The sequence below is a fragment of the Phocoena sinus genome, chromosome 1, assembly GCF_008692025.1.
Source record: "Phocoena sinus isolate mPhoSin1 chromosome 1, mPhoSin1.pri, whole genome shotgun sequence".
NCBI lineage: Eukaryota > Metazoa > Chordata > Mammalia > Artiodactyla > Phocoenidae > Phocoena > Phocoena sinus.
In genome coordinates this window covers 13,354,993-13,379,440 of record NC_045763.1, presented here as the reverse complement: position 1 = coordinate 13,379,440, position 24,448 = coordinate 13,354,993, and the positions used below count along the sequence as shown (strand labels likewise).

Here is a 24,448-nt window from a genome sequence, read left to right as displayed (position 1 = left end):
AAAGATGGGAAAGTTAGCACCGAGACCCTGAGGTTCAATCCCGGGTCTCAGAGCTCACCCACAGCTCCCTGGGCCTCAGTTTCTCCATCTGCCAAACCAGGACAGTGTCATCCGGGACCCGGCCCCAATCCCCTGGGATCTTACAGTCGCCTGGCTGTTGAGTAGCTGATGTATGGCTGTAAGAGAGAGGATAGAGCGGGCGAGAGAAGCCGTGGAGGCACGCGGGGGCCTGTCTGTTCTGACCCCAAGCCCACACCCACAGCTCCCCTCTGGGCCTGGTGGCCGTTCATTTCAAGTTGATAATCCAAACACATCAAATAACGGCAAACTTCACCAAAATACCATTCAGGGGGCTACACGGGCATGGGAAGAAGCCCCTGGACCAGGCTCTCATCCCAGGGCTGAGGATCCAGCAGTGCTTGTGATGGGCCAAGGCAGGACCTAGCAGGCTCCACGTCCACACTGTTTAAAGAGCCCAGCGCCCAGGATGGCTGCGTTCACCTTGGCTATCCCCTCAGCACAGCTGGGTCCTGGGTACCAGTGGGAGCACAGGGACCCCAGCTCCACCTCCACAGGGAGCAGCAGACACAACGGAGGAGCTGTATCACTGCCCAGTGGGCCGGGAAGCCTTCCCCTCACAGCAGCCCCGAGGGTGCGTGTCGGGGCAGGGGGTGGCCCCCTCTTGCTGCCCAGCAAACTCTGATGATCCCTGAGATGCGGCTGGGAGCCGAGAGCGGTGCCAGGTAGAATGCAAGAAGGTCTGCGAGGGTGTCCCCGGAGATGACCCCCCCAGGGCCTGGACCCAGCAGCCACAAGGCGGGGCCGGTACCTGAGTTTGCAAGCTGGTGGCATCCAGGACAGTGACCCGGGGCCCACAGCTGGCCCACACGGTGTCCTCCAGGCTCAGCAGGGTGCGGACGGGCCCAGGTCCCACAGTCAGGCACACAGGCGGGCTCTCCAGGTCCCAGGGGACGCCTCCTGGAGGGAAAGCAAGGAGGCAGGTCAGCAGCAGGGGGTGGGGGATGGCAAACGGCTCAGAGGCCCGGGGCTGCTCAGCCCTCGGGAGCCACGGGCCACAGCGGCGGCCACGCCTGGCTCCGTGAGAGCTCTTGGCCCCTTTCTCTGCCCCTCACCCTCCCCAGTGGCATGGCAGCTGTTCCCATCTGCCTCTGTTTATGTTCCACCAGCTCTGGGGGCTGTGCTCCCCACTTCTCCCTCCCTCCCTTCCTCTCTCCCTTTCCCTCTCTTCTGTGCACTCATTCCACACACACCTAGCAAGCACCTACTCCACGCCAGGGCCTGTAATGGGTGCTGTGAAGACAGAAATAAATCAGACACAGACCCTGCCCTCAAGAAAATCCCTGCTGGATGGAGAAAACAAAGGGTTAAACAGCAGTTACCATACGAAGTGCCAAGCCCAAGTGGCCAGGCGTGCACAGAGGGCCTTGAGAGCTGTTAAGATGGAAGGAGCCAACTCTGCACAGGAGAATTCCAGGGAGGCTTCCCCGAAGAGGCAGCATCCACAGAGCCCTGCCAAGAAGGTGGCACATGGTGGGGAGTGTCCTGGCCCTGGTTCTGCTAGCAGCTAACTAAGGACCTTGAGTGCACCTCTCTACTTCTCAAGGCCTCAGTCTTCCCACCTGTAAAATGGGGAGGGTGCTGCGAATAAGACTGTCTCTGAGGACATTTCTGACACCGTAACTTATTGAAAATGAGTCTTGCCTTCTCACACATCTTCTCGCCTACTCCAAGGCACTCTGTCACCTCTACCAAGATCTCTGATGACCTTCCTCCTCCAGAGATGCCACCACCCCAGGTATGGAAGGAGGAAGTCCTGAGAGGCCATCAGTCCCCAGCCCACCATCCCTGAAGACAGGCAGATGAAAGGATCTGGCCCAGCACTGAACGAGGCTCTCTCCCACCACCCTAAGGGATGCTCGGCTCACCCAAGAACATGCCAAGGATCTTCCCTGGCATGAGAGCGGTGCCCACGGAGACTGGTTTTTCTCTGAAGCTACACCCGATGCCATACAGAACCCCAGAGGCTGTACTGTCTGCCAGGCTGCCAGATGGGACACGAGGGTTGAGCAGGAAGTGGGGCACACCTCTGAGATAGCGTCAGCAGTGGGAGGCAGGACAGAGCCTGCCACTGGCTTGTCAGTGCCCAGCCACTCCCGTCCCCCCTCCACAGGGTCCCTGGAAGGGGTGCAAAGCAGCCCCGGCACAGGCCCTCCCTCTGAGCCAGCTGCTGGGTGGTGCGATGGAGCACGGCTGTCTGCAGAGCTGGAGGGGTGTGGCAGGAGGACCCATGGAAGACAGACCAGATTCCCCCACCAGCACGCTCCCCTCCCCTTCCTGTCAAGCGTGTTCTCCTCTCCCCTTCGGCCCTACTTAAACTTGGCAGACTCCCAGCTCAGCTAAGAGTTGGAAAATACACCCCCCAGCCCCCGCCCAACCAACACACATCCAGTTCTTTCCAGCCCATGAATAGGAGCATGTGGGAAGATGCGGCCTCTCAACCTCTGCATTAACTTGGATGGGTGATGGTGACGTCACCTCTCTGAACCTTAGTTTCCTCATCTGTAAAGTGGGCATGATAACCGTGCCTACACCTCGCCGGATGTTGGAGGGATCAAATTAAATGTATAGAATGTTTAGCACAGGGTGGGCACCCAGTGAGGAGCGTTGACAGCTGTTGCCACATTCTGTTACACGTGGGCATGCCAGGCACTCTTTTCATGAATTATTTCATTACCTCCCACCAGCCTATGTGGAAGATTCTATTCTTATCCCTGTTTTACAACTGAGAAAACTGAGACCCAGAGTTTAGAGAACCAGTCCGAATCACACAGCTCGACGGGACCCACTGCTCATTAGCTCTGCTTGTTGGCTGTCTTTTGACACAACACGAGAGCCCGCGGAAGGGCACTAACTGATGCGACGGCAGACACCCAGGGAGCCCAGAGCTTGCACAGAGCCACCCAAGGAGGGTGGACCGAGCAGGGTTGGAACTCGGCTAACTCTGGTCCTGGCCTCCTTCCCCAGTCCCTGCTGCCCTGTCAGGTTCCAAGGGTTTCCAAAGATCTCTGGGGAGAGTGACCATGACGCAACCACGCCTCCACAAGGGACGCTGACCCCCATCGGGCCACCAGAGCCACAAAAATACGAGGCTTTGCGCGCCCTCCAGCGGCCAGAGGTGAGTATTGCTTGTGGCCAGAAGCTGGAGCTCCCGCCACTAAGGCTAAGGTGGGGGCTGAGACCCCTGCCAGGAAGGAAGCAGCTGGGATACTGGAACCACACCCCCAAAACGGAAATGCGAGCTCTGCCCCGTGGGCAGTGATGACCAGCAGAGCCCGTGCACCCTCTACTCTGTACCTTCCTGGAATAGTACAGCTGCCTGGGGTAGGGGGTAGCATCTGCTACCCTTGAGGGTCACATGTGCACTGACCACTCCTCTGCCTGCTGGGCATCTCTCCTGAATCCAGGAGAGAATGATTAACTGATAAAATAATACCGATATCATTATATCAAAAAGGACACAGGACAGGAGTCCCTGATCCGAAGGCCCATGGCGGGACCCTAAACAAGAGGTTTCCCCTTGCTGGGACTCAGTTTTCCAATCTGCACCCCAAGGGGACAGACCTCTGACCTCTAAGGTTCTTCCCAGCCTCCACAGGCCACAAGTCTAAGACTTTAAACATAATCATTGTGAGCTCTGGGCAGGGCTAGAGCCCTACCCACCCCAAGCCTGCTGGGGGATCCATCCCTCCACCTGCTCCCTGCCCACCAGTGGCTCTAGGTACACATGCTCCAGAACACACATGCACGCCTACAAATTCACACCCGCCCCCTGCAAGACAGCCCATTCGTGAGGGCTGGGCCCGGCATCAGCTCTCACGCCAGATGAACGGAGATGAAGCCCCTGTCTCAGCAAAAGCAACTGCAAGAGGCAGGAGTCCCTCCTCCCCCAGGCTGCAGGGGAGAAAGCCCAGCAGGTGTCCTTGCGGGTCCAGATGGAGCCGGAGCCAGAAGTTAGGATACAGAGTGCAAGTCGTTAAGATCGAGGGGGACCCAAAAGGCAGCCGGTACCCCGGAATTAATAACAACAGTAACAGTGATGATGGTGGAAAGGTAACAGGCATGAGTCTCTGTGCCCAGGCTCCGTTCTGGGCACTTGTGTGACTGACCGCACCTGGCCTTCACACCACCCGCTGCAGTGGGGCTGAATTCATCCCCATTTTACAGGTGAGGAAACTGAGGCTCCAAGAGAAGCAGCAGCAACAGGCCCGATCTCTCACAGCAGGGACCCAATCCCGACAGCCTGACCACGTCCCAGACCATCATTCACCCATTCCATCGTCTGGTCCCTCCGGGGGGTGACCCTGGCCCACGTCCCCAGCATCTAACCAGGGACATTCCCACACCCCAACCCAGGCCCGGTCACGCTCCTGCCTCTGCTCGGAGCCGGGGGTGGTGGCGGACAGAGGGGGTCCAGGCAGCCCCGCCCAAACACAGGATGGGCAGGGGAAGGGGTCGCCTGGCTCATGTCCCAGTGCAGTACCAGCCACCTCGTGGGCACTGAACGTGTATTTGCTGAGTGAGTGAATGAACGAATGAGGGAATGAATGCTGATAAGAGGAGGCTCCTGGGGGCAGCAGACTGACTGCCACGGCCACACTGCCATGGAGTCGGATTCTCCATCTGTCACCTGGAGCTTGGACTCCAAGGCCCTCCCAGCTCTGACAGCCCAGGACTCCAAGTGGCCTGGTGACCTTAGAAGCTTCACAGTTACCTCACAGCTGCTGGTTCCACGGGACCTCCAGGACTCAGCAGGTCCCCAGGTTGGTTTCTACCTGTTTCACCCAGTATTTCTGGTCCTGCCCTTCTCCAGTGAGCCAAAGCTGGGCCAGGGATGCCAGCTTTATCTGGTCTTGGTCTTAGCCAGACCCAGGCAAGACGGCAAACCTGTCATATGGACACTGACAGATATCTCACCAGTATCTGCTCCACGCCCAGAATAAGGGTCTGGATTATTCAAAATCCCCATGGGGCACCAGAGGTGGGTTCTGCGGGCCCAAGGCCAGAGGCTGGCCCGGGAGCAACTCTCAGCTCCAGCTTCGGGGCTGGGACGGAGTGGGGGTATCTGAGGGGTATCCGAGGCCCCACGGCTGGGTCATGGGCCAGGCTGATGATTCCAGACCCAGCCACACGCAGCCCAGATGAAAGGCGTGTGGTCCTGAGAGCCCCCCTTCCTGCCCTGGCCACCTCTGGAGGACACCATAGGAAGGGGAGGCACCAGGCCAAGGTCTCGCCCAGAGGCCTCCCTGGCCAAAGCCAAACCAAAAGCCAGAGGGTGGGCTCCCATGGACAGAGACACCCAGCCTCCCCTACCCGGCTGGCTGTGGCAGCCTCCCAGACAGCCTGCCTACGTCCACTCCATCCACCAGCCACAGTGCTCGGCCACTCCCAACACTTCCCTCCACTTCCCATCGACCGAGACAAACCCCAGGTCCACAGGGTCCAGTCCATCTACTCCCAGACCCTGCCTGGTGCTGCTTCCCACTCCGGCTACTGTCCAGCAAGACAGCCTCCCCACCAGACCAAATGTTCTCCTGCTTCCAGGTCTCTGCACATGCACTTCCCTCGGCGAGAACACTGTTCCCCCAACTCCTCACTGGCCTGGCCGCCTCTCTGTCTTCAGGTCTCACCTTCAGGATCTCACTCCTTAGAAAGGCCTTCACCAACCAGCCCACCCCACGCACAGGAGGTCAGGCTCTCACCCGACACCCTCTTCCTCCCCTTAGGACCCTCAGCACGATGTGTAGTTGTAAGCTTCCTGCCTGTTCCTTTGACTCATCTATACATTAAACTTGTCTCCCTCTATAAACTGTGAGGGTGGGCTCACATCTGGTTTGCTGGCCACCATATCCATGGTGCACAGTAGGTGCTCAGTAAATACTTGGGGGACAAATGTTTGCAAGGTGGGACAGCTAGTGGAGCATCTCAACCTCCTCCTCTAGGCAAGCGAGCACCCAGCCAGCCCTGGAGGGAGGATACTTAGGTTCAGGTCTCGGCTCACCTGTGGGACTCGAGGCAGTCCCTCCCCACCCAGAATATGAGGGTGTGGCATCTGATGGCCCCCAATGGCTCTTTTGGTTCTGACGAACCACCAGGCTCCAATCCCAGGCTGAAAGCCAATGCTTAGACCCCATCCCCCTATGGGTTGAATTGTGTCCCCCAAAATTCAGTCATTGAAGTCTTAACCCCTAGTACCTCAGAACGTGACCCTGGTTGGCAACAGGGTTGTTGCAGTTGTAATTGGTTAAGACGAGGTCATATTGGAGGAGGGTGGGCCCCTAATCCAATATGACTGGGGTTCTTATTCCAAAGGGCTATTTGGACACAGGCTCACCCAAAGAGAATACCACATGAAGATGGGGGATATGGTGCCACAAGCCAAGGAACTACCCAAAGCTGGGAGAGAGGTCTGGAACAGATCCTTCCCCAGCGCATTCCGAGGGAGCACGGCCCTGCCGACACCTTGATCTTGAACTTCCAGCCTCCAGAATGTGAAACAATACGTTACACTGTATAAACCACTCAGTTTGTGGTACTTTGTCGTGGCAGCCCCAGCAAACCGATACACCCCCTCGCCTCCTCCCAACCCGGACGCCCAAACTAATGAGTCAGGAACCAAGACGGAAAGGGCTGGAGGCAGCCGAACTGGCGGCTGAGAAGCCAGCGCGGGCAGGTCAGGGCTCTCAGCCTCCCGTGGGAGCCAGAGGGTAAAAGTCCCCTGAGAACCCCTGATCTAGATCTCCGAAAATCTGAGCCCATATTGACATTCACACGCACAGTCTGTCTGATGGTGAGAGGGATTTTTCCCCCTCCCTCTACCCCCTTCAATTAAAAGCTACAAACGCCTTATTGAAAGCTAATTTAAAATACCAACACAGTGCCAAGTGGCAAAAAAAAAAAAAAAGCTCAGTACAAATATCCGGTTATAATCCTGCAACAGGCTGTGATGACGCAACAATTAGAGGCACGTGGGAGGGGGAGGGAGGCTGAGGCTTCGGCACATCGGCTATCTCTGGAGGTGCTGGGGGCAGCTCTCTGCTCTGCCCAGCCCTTGCCATTGGACCGGGAGCTGAATGAGTCACGAGGGGACAGGGGACCACAGCACCCGTGTCCCTCCCCGAGTCTCAGCACCAGCATCCATAAAGGGGAGGCAGCTCTCAAGGGTCGTGGCGAGAATTAAGATAACGCGCCTGCGTAAGCACTTCACCCCATCCCGGCACACGGCAGCTCAAACGCTCTCAGCCCTGCTCTCCAGACGTTATTATCTGTGCCGTCGATGACTTCATAAAATAATGGAGATTGAAATGCCTCACCCCACTGGGCACTCGCTGTGCCGGGTCCTATGCTTTGCCTTCACTGAATCTTTTACCCCACAGGTACCCATGAGCTGTGGGTGTTACCGTGATTCCCATTTTACAGATGAGGAGACTGAGGCACAGAGGAGAAGCTGCTCGCCCATGGACACATCTGTCATCAGGGCAGAGCGTGGACATGAAGCCAGATCCATCTGAGCCCAGAGACCCTGCTCTTATCCAGCAGAGTTTCCCGCCAATGGACTGAGCTGCCTGTATGGTAGTGAGCACCCCGTTCCTGTGGGGATCAGGGATCTCCAATCTCCCCAGCACTTCGATTCCCCGATTTTTTTCTGAGCTGCCTCCCTGGCCTGCCTCCCATAGACGCTCTGGTACAGGATGTGGCTCTCAGTCAGGGCCCAGGGCTGCCCCCATCGCCCCCAGCCCCCCATCCTTACCGCTGGTCCCGGGGTACGCGGCGAGGGTCCCATCCTGCAGGCCGGCAAACAGGTGGAAGGGGCTGTGTCGCAGGCAGAGCACGGGCTGCAGGCCTGGGCTCCTGCAGGTCACCAGGCACTGGGTGCCCGTGTCCACGCTGCTGTAAACCAGGATGCTGTGGGGAGAGGTCGAGTGACTCACTTAGCCCCCCACGTGCCCTCCTGGTGAGAGGCTCCGAGCCGCCCCAACCAAGCTCAGCGAGCCTCCCTGCTGTGTGAACAGGCCGATGCTCGGACTTTTCCATGGGTGGCCTTTAGAGGATGGTGCCCGTGGAAAACAGGGGGCTCTGGGTGCAGCACAATAGAGGGGCTAAGAGAACAGTTTTCAGGGTCACACAGACCCGAGGGTGAATCCAGACGTGGCCCATCCAGCTGACTGACCTGGACCGCTGAGCCTCGGTCCTCTCCAAAAAACGGGGCCGTGATGCCTACCTCATGGTCATAAAATGGAATGAAGCACCGAGGTGCTATGTGGGTGAACCTTGAAAATGTTATGGGGAGCGAGAGAAGCCAGGCACAAAAGGCCACACACATTGTGTGACTCCGTTTGCCTGAAATGTGCAGAAGAGACAAACACAGAGCAATGAGAAGTGGACTAGTGGTTCCCAGGGATTGGGGCAGGGAATGGGGGCTGATATAGGGTTTCTTTTGGGGGTGGTGAGAATGTTCTAGAACTATGTAGTGGTGATTGTTGCCCATCATGAATGTACTGGAAGCCACTGAATTATACGATTTAAAATGGTTAAAGTGGTGAATTTTATGTTGTTTGAATTTGATCTCATTAAAAGCAAAGAGTGTTCACCAGACCCCTGGGTTCCGTGGACCCAGACCAGGACATCACAGAGCCTCTAGTGTCTCCAAGTTGGTTCTGTGTATGTTAGCTTTTAGCTCCTCCCCCAGCTGCTTGTGTGGGAAACACTTCATAGTGGGGCTACTGTGAGGCTCACAGCCCCCGGCCCAGGGAGCAGCACACAGTAGGTGCTCAGGAAACATCCTCTCTCCCCGCTTCCCCCGACTCTAGGACAGGCGTGAAAAGCTTGGAGCTATGAGGAGGACGTGGGGGTGTAGCCCATCTCAGGGTCTTGTTCATCACCATCTTCACCTTCCATTTAAGTGGGATGAATATTCATCCTCCATCCACACGGCTGGACCCTCCAGCAGGCTAAACTCTGGCGGGAGTGCCCCTTGCTGCAAGGAAGTATTGCTGACTCACCAGCTCCGGGAGGGTCTTACTGGGGGAGCCCCCTCTGCCAGCAGGTCTCATAACCCGGGAACACCCAGGACGCCTACCCGCCCTGCAAAGCTAACTGAGGCCATAGCTGGTGGATGCTGTCAATTACAGAGAAGGGACCTAAAGGCTTCACATGTCCCATGTCTTAGTGGACTCTCACCACGGCCCTGCATGGAAGGATGCTAACACCCACTTCACAGACAGGAAACTGAGGCTCAGAGCGGTTAAATGGCATGAGGAAATAGCAGATCCAAACCCAGCTCTGGCTGACACTGAAGTCAGCGTTGCCCTCGGTACCACACTACCCAGAAGGGAGCCAGCTTGCACGAAGCAGCCACTGAAGGGTGCTGGTTAAAGTGCGAGCAGCTCCTGGTTCCCCCTTTCTGCTCTCAACCAGGGGTGGAGAATGTTGGTGGGTGACAAGCCAAAGCTACACGGAGAGCCTCCGATGCACCTGCCCAGCCCTGCCCCAGACTGTTCCCAGCCCCTCCTCCCTAGGCCTCTAACCTGCCATCCTGGAGCCCAAGGCAGACGGTGGGGTGCACTCCAGCCGAGGCGTCAGCAGCTGAGCACTTCTTGTCTCCGTCTCTGCTCTCCTCCTCCTCCGGCTCCGGAATGTACTCCATGCAGAGCACAGGGGCCACCAGTGGGAAGGACTTGACCGTGCGGGGCGCGGGCCGGTTCAGGGAGAAGATCTCGACCTGGCCCCCTGCACCTTCCTGCCCGCCCCCGACCTGGGGCAGAAACCCAGAGAGGCCATCAGGTGAGAACCATGAGAGTAAAGGCAGAGCTCAGCCCCTGCCTCCCAGGGACCCGTCCCGAACTTCTACTTGCCACTGGGGTTAGGTATCAAGAGAAACGTCCCCCCTCCTGCCCACACATATCCTGCTGTCATTGAAGGTCGCTCGGTCCCAGCTGCCATGGCAACAAGTTAGATTCAGGGCCCAAAGGAAATCAGGTAAAGAACTAAGGTGGACTAGATACCCGGTCAGCTTTCTCTTTCCTCATCTCCAGGGTGAATTTCAACCAACAAATAGTGAGCATACACTCTGCGCTTTAAAATGTCCTTCTCTGTCCTGTTCACTGTTCTACCTCTGTGTCTAGCACATGGCAGGCACTCATTATATACTTGCTGAGTGGATGGATGGACAGATGGATGGATGGAAGGATAATGGATGGATGGATGGAAGGATAATGGATGGATGGGTGGATGGATGGATGCACCATGTGCTAGACACTGAGGAAACAGTGAAGAACAAATCACCCTCAGAAGGGACATTTGGGCTGAACTCTGAAGGGTGAGCCAGAGTTTCCCTGCTTAAGTACCTGGAGACAGGAATAAGCAAGAGGAAGTAGAGGATGACCAGAGGGGTGGTGAGGCTGGAACCTCAGGGAATCTATGGGAGGCCACCATCTGCACACCAGGAGCATGGGGGGTGGGGAACACCTATTTGAATCGAGGGAGGCTCTGCCAGGAACCCCAGGGGCAGAAAGGTGGGCTGGGATCTCTGTGAGAGATGGGCGGCCCTGCCCCCTGACTCCTGGAGTGAAGACCCTGCCATCCACATACTCCACACAGCTTCCCGTTCATTTCCGTCATGGCACCAAGGCCACTTCGAAGCTCACAAATAAGTGAGCTTATTTGTCCCTTGGTTTTCTGTTGTCCCTGGTGAGGTCACACCTGCCAACTCTGAGCACAGAGCCTGGCACAGAAGTTCCCAGGAAGACCTTGCTGGATGAAGGTGCAGAAAACGGGGGTCACAGGCAGGCAGCTTTCTCCAGCACCCACCCCGGGTGCCACCCTCCCTGCTCATGCCCTGAGGCCAGAATCCCTGGCTGGGCCTGGGGGTTACTCACCCAGAGGTAGCCCTGTGGAAGGGAGGTGCTGACAGCCGAGAAGCCCAGCAGGGGACAGCTGACGGGGCTGTGGATCAGGGCCCCAAGCTGCAGAGACAGACGGCACACACAGGGTTAAGTGTCGAGGTGACTGAGATGCTGACATTTGACAGCAAGACCTTGGTCTGAACCACCCGAGGGGCTGTTAAACCTGCAGATTCCTGGGTCCCCTTCAGGCCCCGAGTGAGGCCCCTGAGAGTGGAGCCAGAAAGGGGGCAGGTTCCTCCCCAGGCAGCTCCTATGCACTCGCACTTGACCATCGCTCTCCTAGAACCTTCTGGCCAAAAGGAGGCTGAACGAAACTCTGGGCCAGCAGAGGGATTTTCAAACCAGGCAACTTCCAGATAAGATTTGTTGAAAACCACTAATGCCCACCCCCCATATTTTACAAACAGGGAAAATGAGGTCCACGGAAGACACGCAATTGCCCGAGGCCACGGAGACGGTAAGTGCATCCCCCAGGGAAGCACAATGGAGCGCGATCCTCAGGTCAACAGAGCCCCTCTGCAGACGACCCCTCCAGGACCAGAGGGCTGGGTCCGCAGCCTGGGGGCTCCGTCTGTAATGGGTTGTCACTGAGAACCACCAGCCGCTTGCTTCTTGTGCATCTGCTGCCCCAAACCCCATGCCTCTGGTGGCTCTCTGGGGCCTGTGTCCTGAGCTAGACCTGCCCGTCTCTCTCTCCCTGTCCACAACATTGGCCAGGACAGCAATGTGAGGAGATGGCCTGGCCCTTTTATGGGCCTTGCTGGAAACTCCAGCCAGACTGAAGGAGAAGGAGGCTGAGTGGGGAGAGCTCCAAGGTGCCCCCAGGAGAAACGCAGCACCGCTGGACCTTTTGACAGGCAGGTGCTGCCCTCTGCTGGTCCTGAGGGCCCGGCCAATCCCAGCCCTGCTAGAATATTCTAATAAAGTCTCTAATGGCCATGGGTGAGGGGACCCAAAGAGGTCACCGCATCCAGCCCCCTCATTTAGGAGCTGGCAAACTTGAAGTTTGGTGGGTGGGGGGATGTGACTGGTTCAAGGTCACACAGCAAGTTAATGGCAGAGTCGGGGCTGGAATTCACTTCCGAATCCCAGCCCAGCGCTCTTTCTGGTTGAACTCTACCCAGAGGCCAGACTGCCAGGCTGGAGACCTTGGCACTCTGGGGTACAACTTATGCCAGGCCTCCTGGGCACCCTCAGCCCCCTGTTCCCCATCACTTTGCTCCCTGGGGGGCCACATCCAGCTGGGCGCCTGGCCCTTTCTGCCACACAGCTGCTCCTGTCCTCTCAGACGGGGAGGGGGCAACCGCAGCCCTGGCTCAGACGTTTCCATGGCAACTCCAGCAGGCCGGATGTCAGCTCGGTCAACAGAGCCTGGGTCCAAGACGATGGCAAAAACTCAAACGGCTCCTTGGAGGGGCAAGGCCCTGGACCCAGAAGTCCTGTCCATGCCGGGAAGCCGACTCCCCAAAATCAAGGTGCCCCATAAAGAGCGGAGGAGAGCACAGGCTGTAGAAAGGAGGCCAGCTTTGGACGCAGCCAGCGGGCTCCAGTCCCAGCTCGGCTGCTACCAGCTGGGTGACCCCACAAACCCGTTCTTCATGGTCATGGGGACCTTGACATCCTGTCAGGATGGCCTTGGGGACTAGAGATGGTGGACATGAAGCCCAGCAGCGGCCACTGCTTACGAGGACTTCCTGTGGGATGTGTGAGCACTCACTAAGCGGTAACACTCCGTCAGCAGAACGCTATGGGGGAGGGGCTATTCCACATGAGCCTCTGTGACACACAGTTACGAACAGCAATTCTGGCGGATGGAGGGTGACAGCCGGGACAGAGCCCACTTAGCTAGTGTACTGAGGCCTAGGCAAGCCTGCCGACAAGACCCTCTGCAGCTCTGGGGTGCAGCCCCCAGGCCCCCAAGATGCTTGCATGTTAAAGCTCCCCAGAGTGGGCATCCACCCCCTCCCCAAGGCCCTGTCCCCAGCCAGGCCTCTAACTGGACCTCAGCCCAAGGGAGAAGGGGTTTGCACTGAGCCCTCCCCTTCCCACCCCCCTTGCCCGCCAGGGAGAGGCTTACACCTCGGATGGAGCCCAGGTTCAAGAAGAACCTCCCAACACCTGACAGTCAGGCTATCGCAAACCCCCCAAAACAGACACCAGTGACTTTTCCTTCCTGGTGACCAAGATGTCCTCAAATATTTGCTTCCAATTCTTGAACTCCGAAGGCAGGGCACGCAGCAGACAGTAAGCATTTGACAAGAATCTTATCATTTAACCCTCACTACGACCCAATCAGGGAGGCACCACGGCCACCCCAGTTTACGCACTGAAGACACAGCTGGGACGTGCAGAGCTGGGATTCAGACCCAGGGCAGGTGGCTCCCATGGGGGCTCTTTCCCTCCCCCAAGCAATTCCCTGATGAGTCTGAAGGCCATGGTGCAGCCCAGCATGGGGACCGGCCATCCTCAGCACGGAGAGGAGAGATGCCCTTTCCTTCAACCCCAGCATCCCTGCTCCCTTGAGGGAAAGAACCCAGCACACACCCCCATCTGGCTGGCAGTACAAGAGGTCTGAGCTCATCTACGCTGGGAGGGGGTTGGAATAACAAGACTTTCCAGGAGAACAGCCTCGGCTGCAGCTCTCGTCGGGCCAGCCGTGGAGCCCGAGTCCTGGACCCCCAGGACTGGGCCTGGGGAGAGGCGTAGGCAGGGACCCACACGCTCACATCTGTTCGCGGTAATTGGACAAGGCCCTGGAGCTCAAGGCCCTAATCCACCTGCTGCCGGCACGGAGCCGATGGGCACATGTGTTTGGTCCGGGGTGGGAGGCAGGTGCAAGCAGAGGGCACGGTGCCTTGGGGCCCAGCAAACGGGGACATGCAGGCTCTGATAAGTCCCTCGGGAGCTCCACGGGCCCATCACTCGCGGGGATTCCCTCACAGCTCCCTTGGATCACTCGGGGGCAGGGCGGAGGGTGGTGTTCCTCGGGAGAGGTCGGGCAGCGGGCTGGGAGGGGGCTGAGGATGCTTCCAGCCTACACGGCCCCAGCCCCATGAGCTTCACATGAGGAGATTCTGAGGCCCAAGTACCGCCAGGGAGAGGAGGCAGATGGCTGCCCGCTCAAGTGGGCGTTTCTTGCAGGGAGGCCCCGGAGGCAGCCACCTGTCTGTGACCCCACCACCCCGTGTGGCCTGTCAGGGCATGGGCCCGTGTCCTGTACTCCCCAGAGGCCCAAGGCCCCGGGGGGAGATGGGACAATCCATTCCCCACCCCAGAAGTCCTTCTCCACGGGATGCGCTAGGGCCAGGAGAGCCGCAGGCAGGGGCGACCTGAACCGTCCCCACCCCGAGGCCCACAGGCAACCCCCAGGAGGTAAGAGCCTCCCATTATCAATAAATAAGGACTGAAGTCCTACAAAGGCTGGGACTGTTTGGTGGGGCGATCGCGCTGGGGCACATGCCAGCCAAGCCCCAGGGAGCGGCGGGAAGGAACAGGATCGGGCAGGGGTCAAGAAAACCCTCCTTGCCCAGCGGGCAAGTTATCACTCCTGAATCCCTTCTCTCAGCCGCAAGGAGTAGCAGCCCCTCCTCTGAGGGCAGCTGCGGGGATCAGAGTTCATCGCTGGGAAATGCCCAGAACAGAGCCTGGCACAGATGCCTCTGGGAAGGGCCTGACCCCAAGTTGTCAAGACTAAAGGACTTTAAGTCATATCGCTGTTGCTGTCGTTGTTGTTGTTATTACGGCCACTGTCCACTGAGCACCTGCTACCAGTCAAGCTCAGTGCTGGGAACCTGACCCAGCCTCTCTCACTGAATCCCTAAATCAGGCTGTGGAACAGGAAACAGCAGCCCTCGCCGCTGACACCAGCTTTCGGGAGCGCAAGCCAAATACTCAGCTCACCCGTCCTCTCCCTCACCCTCAGCCCCCGTCTAATCTCTCACCAGTTCAGCCATTCCTACCCCAGAGCGCTGCCCCAATGTTTGCCCACCAGGGCCGGGACCAGGGTGAGGAAAGCGGGGCACTCATCCCAGGGGCACATCTTCAGCGGGGCCCAAACACTCAGAGATATATTTTAACACAATCAAGAAAATATTTTAACACGATTTGTTTACAATAAAAATGCAAAAGAAAAATCCATAGTGAATAATTACTAAGAGTTTAAATAAAGACAGGACGTGACTCAGCCTCACGCTAATGCTGGCTCTTTATTTACCAAAAGAGCCGGCAAACCAAGGCCACAGTTTGCTGGTCTGATTGTTTTTTTAAGTATTGTGTGAAAATATCACTTATTTCGACCATGAGTGCCTCACTCGTCTCGCGCTAGTCCTCCGCGGCCTCCAGCCTGGTCTCCTCCCCGGCCTCCACCTGCACCAAGTCCCACCCCATCTCAGCAGGACCCCAGCGCCAAGCTCTGCTCCGGGCTCTTGGTCTCCAGCCCTGCTCCCTCCGTGTCCACGGTTCACTCCCACACAAAAGCCAGAAGGATCAGATGATCCTTCCAAAATATAAACCAGATCGTGCCAGTCCCCTGCTTGGAGCCATGCTTGGCTTTTCGTTGCCAAGAATGAAATCCAAACCTGACCCAGCCTGCGAGTCCGGTGTGGCCCAGCTCACCCACCATTGGGCCTCCCCACCCAGCTCACTGAGCTACAGCCACGCCAGCTGCCCCAACTGCTCCTTTCATGGGCTTCTGTGTCAGTCTGTCTTGTCTTGTCAATATTTGAAATATTCTACCCCTGGGGCCTCAAGGGGTTGGATCCTCCTCGCTATTCGGGGCTCACTTTATTTTTTTTATTTTTTTGCGGTACGCGGGCCTCTCACCGTTGTGGCCTCTCCCGTTGCAGAGCACAGGCTCCAGACGCGCAGGCTCAGCGGCCATGGCTCACGGGCCCAGCCGCTCCACGGCATGTGGGATCTTCCCGGACCGGGGCACGAACCCGTGTCCCCTGCATCGGCAGGCGGACTCTCAACCACTGCGCCACCAGGGAAGCCCCGGGGCTCACTTTTAATGCCACCTCCTCTGAGAGGCCCTCTCTGACCCCCTAACTACGTGGCTCCATCTCTGTATCTATTATATCGGATTTATTTTCTTTATGACGCACAGCACTCTTTTCTATTTGCTTTTGTTTGCCGGGGCGGGGGGGTATTACCTGTCTCTCCTCTAGATTGAAAGTTACATGTAGGCAGGAACCTTGTATGTTTTGGTCACCACCATATTCCCAGTGTCTGGCCCAGAGCCTGGCACACAGTAGGTCCTCAAAAATTATATGCAGAACGAATGAATGAATTGGCACCTCAAGGGTATTTTAGCTGTTTAGAGCCCCTATCTACAGCCCAGTTTGTCTCTTGGGGATTCATCTGGGCCTAGATCCCCTCCCTGGAGCTCAGATGACCTCATCTCCTTGGGAGGGGGATGGGCAGTAACTACTCCAGGTGGAGGGGTGAGCTCAGCCGGGACATCGGGGACAGATGACATTGGAAGTGAACATCCTTGTGGTTACAACCTGGGGCGCTGGAGTCAGCAAGGTTCCAATTTCTACAACTCACTCATCCTTACCGGCGGCGTTGTTTTTTTTAGAAAAATCACGTCACCTGTCTGAGCCTTAGCTTCCTTACCTGTGAAACAGATCTAGAAACATCTATTCATGGGGTTCTTATAAATATTAAAACAAGACAGTGACAGCAAAGCACCAAGAGGCATGATGGCTGTGGAGCCAAAGCTGGCTGTCCCACGGCAGCATCTTTTTTTTTTTTTTTTTTTTTTTTTTTTTTTTTTTTTTTTTTTGCGGTACGCGGGCCTCTCACTGTTGTGGCCTCTCCTGTTGTGGAGCACAGGCTCCGGACGCGCAGGCTCAGCGGCCATGGCTCACGGGCCCAGCCGCTCTACGGCACGTGGGATCTTCCCGGACCGGGGCACGAACCCGTGTCCCCTGCATCGGCAGGCGGACTCTCAACCACTGCGCCACCAGGGAAGCCCCCACGGCAGCATCTTAAAGGGTGAAACCCACAAAGCCTGGCACGGCCAGGTGGGCCTATTACAGTCTATCTTCTGAGCTGGAGTCACGCCATCAACTGATGAGATCATTGCTATTTGTTAGCTCAAAAGGATGGAATTTTCTGTTCGATGACCCACAGAGGGCATCTGCCCCCTTTTTTGGGGGGGAAAGCTGACTCTGAGAACAATAAAAAGGCTCGATCAACTCCGTCAGCAAGAAGTCTAGAAGCTGAAGCTGGAAGCCAGGCCTCCCCTGCTGTGGGCACCACCTGGAAACCCTGGTTGTCCCAGAAGCCACCTTCGTGGTGGGCTCAGCAAGATGTGTGCCACTCACCTGCAGGCTGAGGCCCCGGGAAGAGAAGGCAGGGATGCAGCAGGCCAGGATTGGGCACCAGAATGGGGCTTTGCTCTTCTTGTCCTCATCCGGACACAGCCAGCCCGGCTGGTTCTCCTCCCCTGCGGCAAGAGGAAGGCGGTGGGAGGAGCTGGTCAGAGAGCGAGGACCAAGTGGACTTTCTGAAAGCCCAGGAAGCCACCGCGGGCCCCAGAGGCCTGGCCCGCATGCCCCACATGCCCCACGGACCCAGCCAGCCGCTCCCCCAGTCCCACGCCTGCCCGGTGAGATGAAATCCAGCCTCACTCCACGGTCACAGCCATGGGTCCCAGGCTGGGAGTCGGGAAACCTAAGGCTTCAGTCCCAGCTTGCCCACCTTCTCACTGAGCAAGCTTGTACAAATCTACCCAACGCTCTGAGCCTCGATTTCTTCACCTATGAAATCGGGACGACGAAAATGCCTTCATCCTGCAGTTGCTGCGAGGATCCAGTGAAATAGCACATGTGACAGGGTTTCAAAAGGCATTAAGACACTGGGCACAGTCCAGGCCCCTGCTACCTTGACCTTACCTTCTAGAGGCGGGAGGCGGCCAAAAACAAGTAGGCGGACAAGAGGATTTTGGATTGTGACAGCGTAGCCATGACACTTTTATACCTGTAATGACGATGGTCAAGAGGAAGACTCTCTCTCCTGCTCCCTTTAAGACCTACCCTGAAACCTAGGAGGTCACCTGCCTCCAGGTCCCCCAGTCGAGCTGGCATCGAAGCCCCTGCCAGCCTGTTAGAAGTGCACATGCTGGGCTTTCCTGGTGGCGCAGTGGTTAAGAATCCGCCTGCCAATGCAGGGGACACGGGTTGGAGCCCTGACCCGAGAAGACCCCACATGCCGTGGAGCTACTAAGCCCATGCACCACAACTACTGAGCCTGCGCTCCAGAGCCCACGAGCCACAACTACTGAAACCCGCACGCCTAGAGCCCATGTTCCGCAGCAAGCGAAGCCACCGCAACGAGAAGCCCGCACACCGCAACGAAGAGCAGCCCCCACTCGCCGCAACTAGAGAAAGCCTGCGCACAGCAACAGACCCAATGCAGCCAAAAATAAATAAATTTATAAATTAAAAAAAAAAAAAAGGAAGTGCACATGCTGCTCAGGCCCAAGCCAAGCCTGGACCCTGGACCCTCACCCGGAGACTGCCGCGCTCAAGAGCATCTGCTCAACCACATTCTCTGTGGAGTCTCCTTCACATGGGTCTAGGCTCCCTCACACGCCACCACCTCCAAGAAGTCCTCCCTGACCACCCTGGCTACAATGGCCCCCTTCTCTCAGAAACCACACTAAACACCCTGTCTTATTTCCCACACAGCTTTCACAATCAAAAATCATGTTTTCTGTTTCCTTGCTTACGGTCTGTCTCTATATGTCTGTAGAATGTAAGTTCAAAGCAGTAGGGATCTGGGTTTTCTTGTCCACCACTATCTCTCTGGCACCCAGCACGCTGCCCACACATAGTAAGTGCTCAGCGAACATGGGTTGAAAGAATGAATGAGTGAGCAAATGAGTAAACCGCCATCTCTCCTGAGGAATTCTCCCTGCTAAGGAGCCCATATTCTTTATACTCCATCTGATGCCTGCCCTCCAGGGATCCCATGACGGCAGGGGCAGGGCGCAGCTCAGACACGCCCAGTATGTGTCCAGGCGTCAGGCACACTCTGAGTGCTTTACATATGCTCCCTGGCTGGTTTTCACCATAACCAAGCACAGTCAGAATAAGAATTTTCACCTTACAGATGATGAGACTGACAATTAAGTAAGTTGAGCAAGTCACGTGCACAGCTAGGCGGCAGAGCCCACATGCGGACCTAGGTCTGTCTGACTGACAGGCTGAGTTCTTTGCACTAATCCAGGCAATCTTCCAGCAATCAGACCCCCAGTGACACCCCTGGGCGTGAATGACCCTGGACATGGTGACACTAGACAATGAGGAGGTACTCTGCCCCGAAGATCCAGAGGCACTGGACAGGCCACCCCAGGTGAGAGAGGCCACTTAACGCAATGACATCAAGATGAGGGGTGCCTAGAGCTTTGGAGATGGGAGGAGAGGTCACCAACCAAAGGGTCCGACGGCAGCCTTCCCCCCACCACCACACACATCTACTCAGCTACAAGGAGGGAGCGTCAGCTCAGCCCAAGGGTGCCCCGACGCCACATGGGGACCTCCTGACCAGTCTTTCTATGCTCACTACTGCCCCCTACAGTTGGTCCTCCCCACAGCAGCCAGAGCCATCCTGCTAAACTTCCCCTGGACCTCGTTGTTCCCCTGCTTAAAAATGCCTACTGAGTCCCCGACCAGTTGGAATAAAATCCAAACTTCCACAAGAGCTGCAAGGACCCCCCTTCCCTCTCAGCCTCATCCCTTGGCTGCAGGCTCCACCATGCTACGCTTTCCTCAGCAACTTAAACGGGACGAGCCCGGAAAGCTCCCTCTGCCTGGAAGGCTGCACTCAGCTCTCTCCAGGGCTGGCTCTGCTCCTCTGCGAGGCTTAGGTTACACCTCCACCTTTTCGGAAAGGCCTTAACTGACCATCATCCCATCCCCCACCTCCATCACTTTCTGTCTCAGCCCCTATTGGTGTGTGTAATGGCCCTGACCACAATTTCCATCTCTTTTACTGGCTTGTCTCTTTTTTCCTCCGTGTGTGTGTGTGCGCCCACGCGTGCGTGAGTGCACATGTATATGTGCGTGCGTGCGTGTGCACATGTGAGTGTTTCATCGTGCTTGTGTGCCCAGAGGCTCCCCTACAATGCCCATGTTCCATGACGGCTGAAACCTTCCACACCATCTCCTTCTGTACCCTCCAAACCCCTCACATGGCGCTGGACACACAGCAGACCATCAACACCCTCGTGTGGCATGAACACAGTCTCTTCCTGGAGCCTCATTTTCCAGATCTGTCAAATCGGAATGATGGCCACCAAGAGCAGTCACCATCCCCAACCCCCAGCCAGCACAGAGCAACACTGCAGAAATATGGTCAACTGGGGGGGGAAACAGGAGGAACCAATCCAAGGGTACGAAGCTTTGCTTTTGCAAGGTGAGCAAATCCTAGAGATTATCTGTACAGCCTATAGCTAACAATTCTGTATGACGTGCTTAAAGATTGGCTAAGAGGATAGATCTTATGTTAAGCGGGCTTATCACACACACAAAAAATAACAATAATAAGGAAGAGGGCGGGAGGGAGCTTTTCAGAGGGTGGGTTTGTTTATGGCGTAGACTGTGGCGATGGAGTTCACAGGGGTATGCTTACCTCCAAAGCCATCAAGTTGTATTCTTGAAATATGTATAGCTCTTTGTATGTCAATCACACCGCAATAAAGGGGCTTTAAAAATGCCGTTTAGGTCTGCATGTAGGTCACAGCAGAGAGGAGCCGGAATGCGGGGAAAGGTGCGGAGGCTCTTTGAGAAGATGAAGACATCCGCAAATGTCAGAAATTATTTTGTGAACAGCTGGCTCCGACAGAGGCTCCGGTGCCTGCCCCACCCCCTCAAGTGTGGAGGCGCTGGATAGGGAGCTCACTCCCTAAACGGGCCAGAGGCGTCCCCGGTGTCAGGCCCTCTGCCCCACTGAGCCCTGGAGACAGAGTCACATGAAACCTGGTTCCCGCCACCGAGGAGAAGAGGCCATCAAGGAAAGTACAACGATGGCACAGGATGGGCATCACCGAAACAGAACGGCTGTGCGCTCCTCACTTCACAGTTTACAAAGCTCTGTCCCTCACGTCATCCCACAGACACCAGGGGAAGTCGGAGTTCCCATCCCCGTCTACACTGGGGAAACGGAGGTCAGGGAGTCAAAAACAGGGTCCAGGAGCCAAGCAACTAACCTCGGGGCAACTTGCACTGCGCCCGCGGCCGGGCCGTGACAGCAGAGACAAGACCGCCCGCCCTGGGGGACACCACTTCTCCTTGGCAGGAACTCACATCACAGCCACCGCTCTGCCTCTTGGACAAGGCTCCGGGCAGTGAACAAAGATGATCGAGATTGGAGAGTCTGGCCCTGCTCTCAAGGAGCTTACAGTCACGCAGACCCTCGCCTCCCCAGGGGCAGGAGCCCGAGAGAGCAGTCAAGCCCACCTGTTCGCCTGGAGCTCAGCGGGTGGAGATAAGCCCCCGTGCCCAGGCTCATCCCTCTCCTCCCGCCACGCACCCACAGCCCATCAAGTCCTGACAATTTATCACTATACGTTCCTTTAATGATCTGACCTTCTGGTTTCAGATGGTGCCTTCCCTGCCTGCGACTGGGAACGTTAAAAGAAACTGGAGTTGTTGTTCCCCATCTGCCACTGCCATTGTTCCCCTCACAAAACCAAAGCGGCTGAGACCACATTAGAAGGCTGTTACCACTGGAAATTGAAAGCCCGCTTGGGATAAGTGACATTAAGAACAGGCACCAAGGGCAAAGCTGCGATTTCCAACTGACGTTAAGTGGGGGCTTATTTAGCCTCCAGCTCTGTTTGCCAGCGCCCACCGAACTCGAGAGTACTCCAGGGGGCAGTGGGAGCAGCTCCAGGGCCGGAGCCCACGTCCCCTCTCGCCCCCACCCCCACCCCCTGAGCCCTCAGGACCACCCGCCGGCTGCAGGAAGCCAACTCTGCCAGAAGGGCCCTGCGGGGTACAGAGCTGGACACTTAACCTCTCCTAGCCTGTGGCCTCGTCTGGAAAATGGGGGAAATAATCCCAACCATTTGGAGTTGTTGTGAGCACTGGAAAGACTATATTTAGTACCTAGTGTACACCAGGCACTCAAGGAATAGTACCCATTATGACCACCGTCCTCATGGTTGAAAAGCTGCCTATTACTATGCCCGAGGTCAGACCACCCGCCGCCACTGGGCTGAGCCTACCACCTGCGCTGGCCCTGCCCCGCTTCTCCAGCCCCACCTGCCTCCCAAACTCCTCCTGAGTCCCAGCACCATGCCCTTCCTGTCACTTCTGGCCCAGCAGACAGTTTGGACTGCCCTTCTCTTCCTTCTTAAATCCAAGGCCCCTCTCACACTTCCCAGCACCACGGAGATGCTACTGGCCATGGCCACAGACATCAGGGCTGCTGGGACCTCAGCATGCATCTTATCCTGCAGGGAGAGACGCTGGGGTCCAGGGAGGCCAGGCAGTGGCCATGATCACCCAGCTGGGGTAAAACCCAAGTCGGGTTCCTGGGCCAGTACCCTCGGTCCCCCTCCTGGAGGGCAGACCTACCACTTCCGGCCAAGGGCTTGGGCAGGTCCCTGGCTCTGGGACGGTTGAGGGCTAATGGAGATGAGAGATGAGGGTTGGAACACGCTCGGCGGCACGCAGCCTGGGCCACGCTCAGGACTCCGCAACCAGATCCGTCATAAGGTGGCGCATCAGTGTTACTGTGAGGAATGAAGGCTGGAAAACTAACCAAGCCACAGGCAATGGGGAGAGCCAGCCAGGCCACGCCCAGCGAGGACCTGTCCCTGGGAGCGTGGGATTAGCCTGGGGCCTGCCCAGCCCAGGTCCTCCAGGGGTGGGAACCAGGAGGGCCATGGGGGGAGAGGCTGCAGGGGTCCCTGGGCCAGGGATGCAGCACTTAGAGCTGTAAGGGTTGTGGGGAGGACGCGGGAAGGGAGAGCTGGAAGCCCCAATCTCCCCTTTCCCCACCCCCACGCTTGGAGCCTCCTATCTGCCTCTCTTTTCTGTAGCCTTAATGAACAGAGACTAATTGGCAGAGAGAGGGGGAGGGCATCCTGGCACATGACTAAATGTCATGTGACCCCAGGCCAGTCACTTCCCCACGGTGAGATGCAGACACCCCTTTCCTAGGAGCTTCTCCGGTCTGCCAGGCGCCTTCCAGGCACCATCTCCCCATACGCTCACAAGATACCCTATGAATATCCCCATTTTCTGATGGAGAATCCAAGGCATGCAGAGGTGAAATCGTTTGCCCAAGATCTCGGAGCTGGCAAGCGGCAGAACCAGGAACTGAACCCACGCTGTCTGGCCCCATTTCACGCAGTGCTAAGATCCTGAAATGCAACAAGGAGAAGGCCCGTGGAACTCTAGGCCAAGTTACTGAGGAAGCCTGCCTTTCTCAGGCCTCACAGCACAGCAGTGGCCACACTGGGATGTAAACTGGGTCCCCAGATTCCCCAGGACTCCTGCCCTTCCAAGGGACAGAACTGCCCCCGCCCTCTCGGATCCCAGGCACCCCCAACTCCAGCCCTCTCTTTAATCTTTAGTGGATTATGATCTCAGCACGCTGGAGTCAGGGAGAGAGAAAGACGCAGAAAGAAAAAAAAAAATTAAAAGAATAACATCCTTTGTGCATAAATGTTTTTAACGGTTCTGTTTCTAACGGGCCTATTTCTAACGGGCTTATATTGTTTTCCTCGGCACCAGGCACTGAAGATAAAAAAAAAACTGGCAAAATAGAAGAAACAGATTATTCAAGCCCCAGGGGAATCCAGGCATTCAAATAAGATTTCAAATGACTCTCTTTCCATTAAAACTTTTGCTGCAGTGAAACCATGTGGAGATAAGGCAGCCGAGCGTCTTCACAGGCCGCCAAGAACAGAGATGCTCACATCTGTCGGCTCCTCTCCCACCAGCGCCAAGGCCCACTCGGCAAAGCATCTGGGCTTCAAACGGGAGATGCACCTGCCTTTAGCGGGTGTACAAACAGGGCTCGGGAGCTTGCCCTAGACGCACTGCTCCACAGGAAGGGGACAGAGCAGAGTGGGTGGCCCGAGGCCCAGCAGGCAGGCCACCTTAACCTTTCCTCGGCTGGAATCTCCGAAGCCCTCTGCCAGGGCCGGGGCAGCCTCTACCTAAAACCCTTCCTCCACCCTCCGCAGGCCTCCTGGTCGCCCAGAAACATCCAGCGGAGGCCTGTGCGATGTCAACGCCCGATCCAAGAAGGGGCTGGCTGAGCAGAAGGCTCTGATGCCGGCTCCTCCAAAGCCACAACCTCTTCCCCGTTTCCCTCCCCAGTCTCCACATGCCTCTCTCCGAGTAGCAGCCAGAATGATCCACTTAAATAGAAATCAGTTCACTCCACTGTCCGGTTCTCTCAGCTCTGCAACCCACAGCCCCACGCGTCAAGAAAGAGCTCCA

At 56.8% G+C, this 24,448-nt stretch overlaps 1 protein-coding gene across 7 annotated transcripts in view; it reads right to left on the bottom strand.

Annotated features, from left to right (window-relative positions):
- Positions 1–24,448, bottom strand: part of ARHGEF10L (Rho guanine nucleotide exchange factor 10 like) — a 145,486-nt gene that overhangs the window by 28,676 nt on the left and 92,362 nt on the right. For all 7 annotated transcript variants that reach the window (XM_032622756.1, XM_032622772.1, XM_032622764.1 and 4 more), the window contains 5 exons: positions 17,312–17,433; positions 10,956–11,042; positions 9,606–9,832; positions 7,829–7,983; positions 830–978 (listed from right to left, as the gene is read on the bottom strand). In XM_032622756.1, coding sequence (XP_032478647.1) covers positions 830–978; positions 7,829–7,983; positions 9,606–9,832; positions 10,956–11,042; positions 17,312–17,433 — 740 coding nt within the window. The remainder of the gene's footprint in view (positions 1–829; positions 979–7,828; positions 7,984–9,605; positions 9,833–10,955; positions 11,043–17,311; positions 17,434–24,448) is intronic.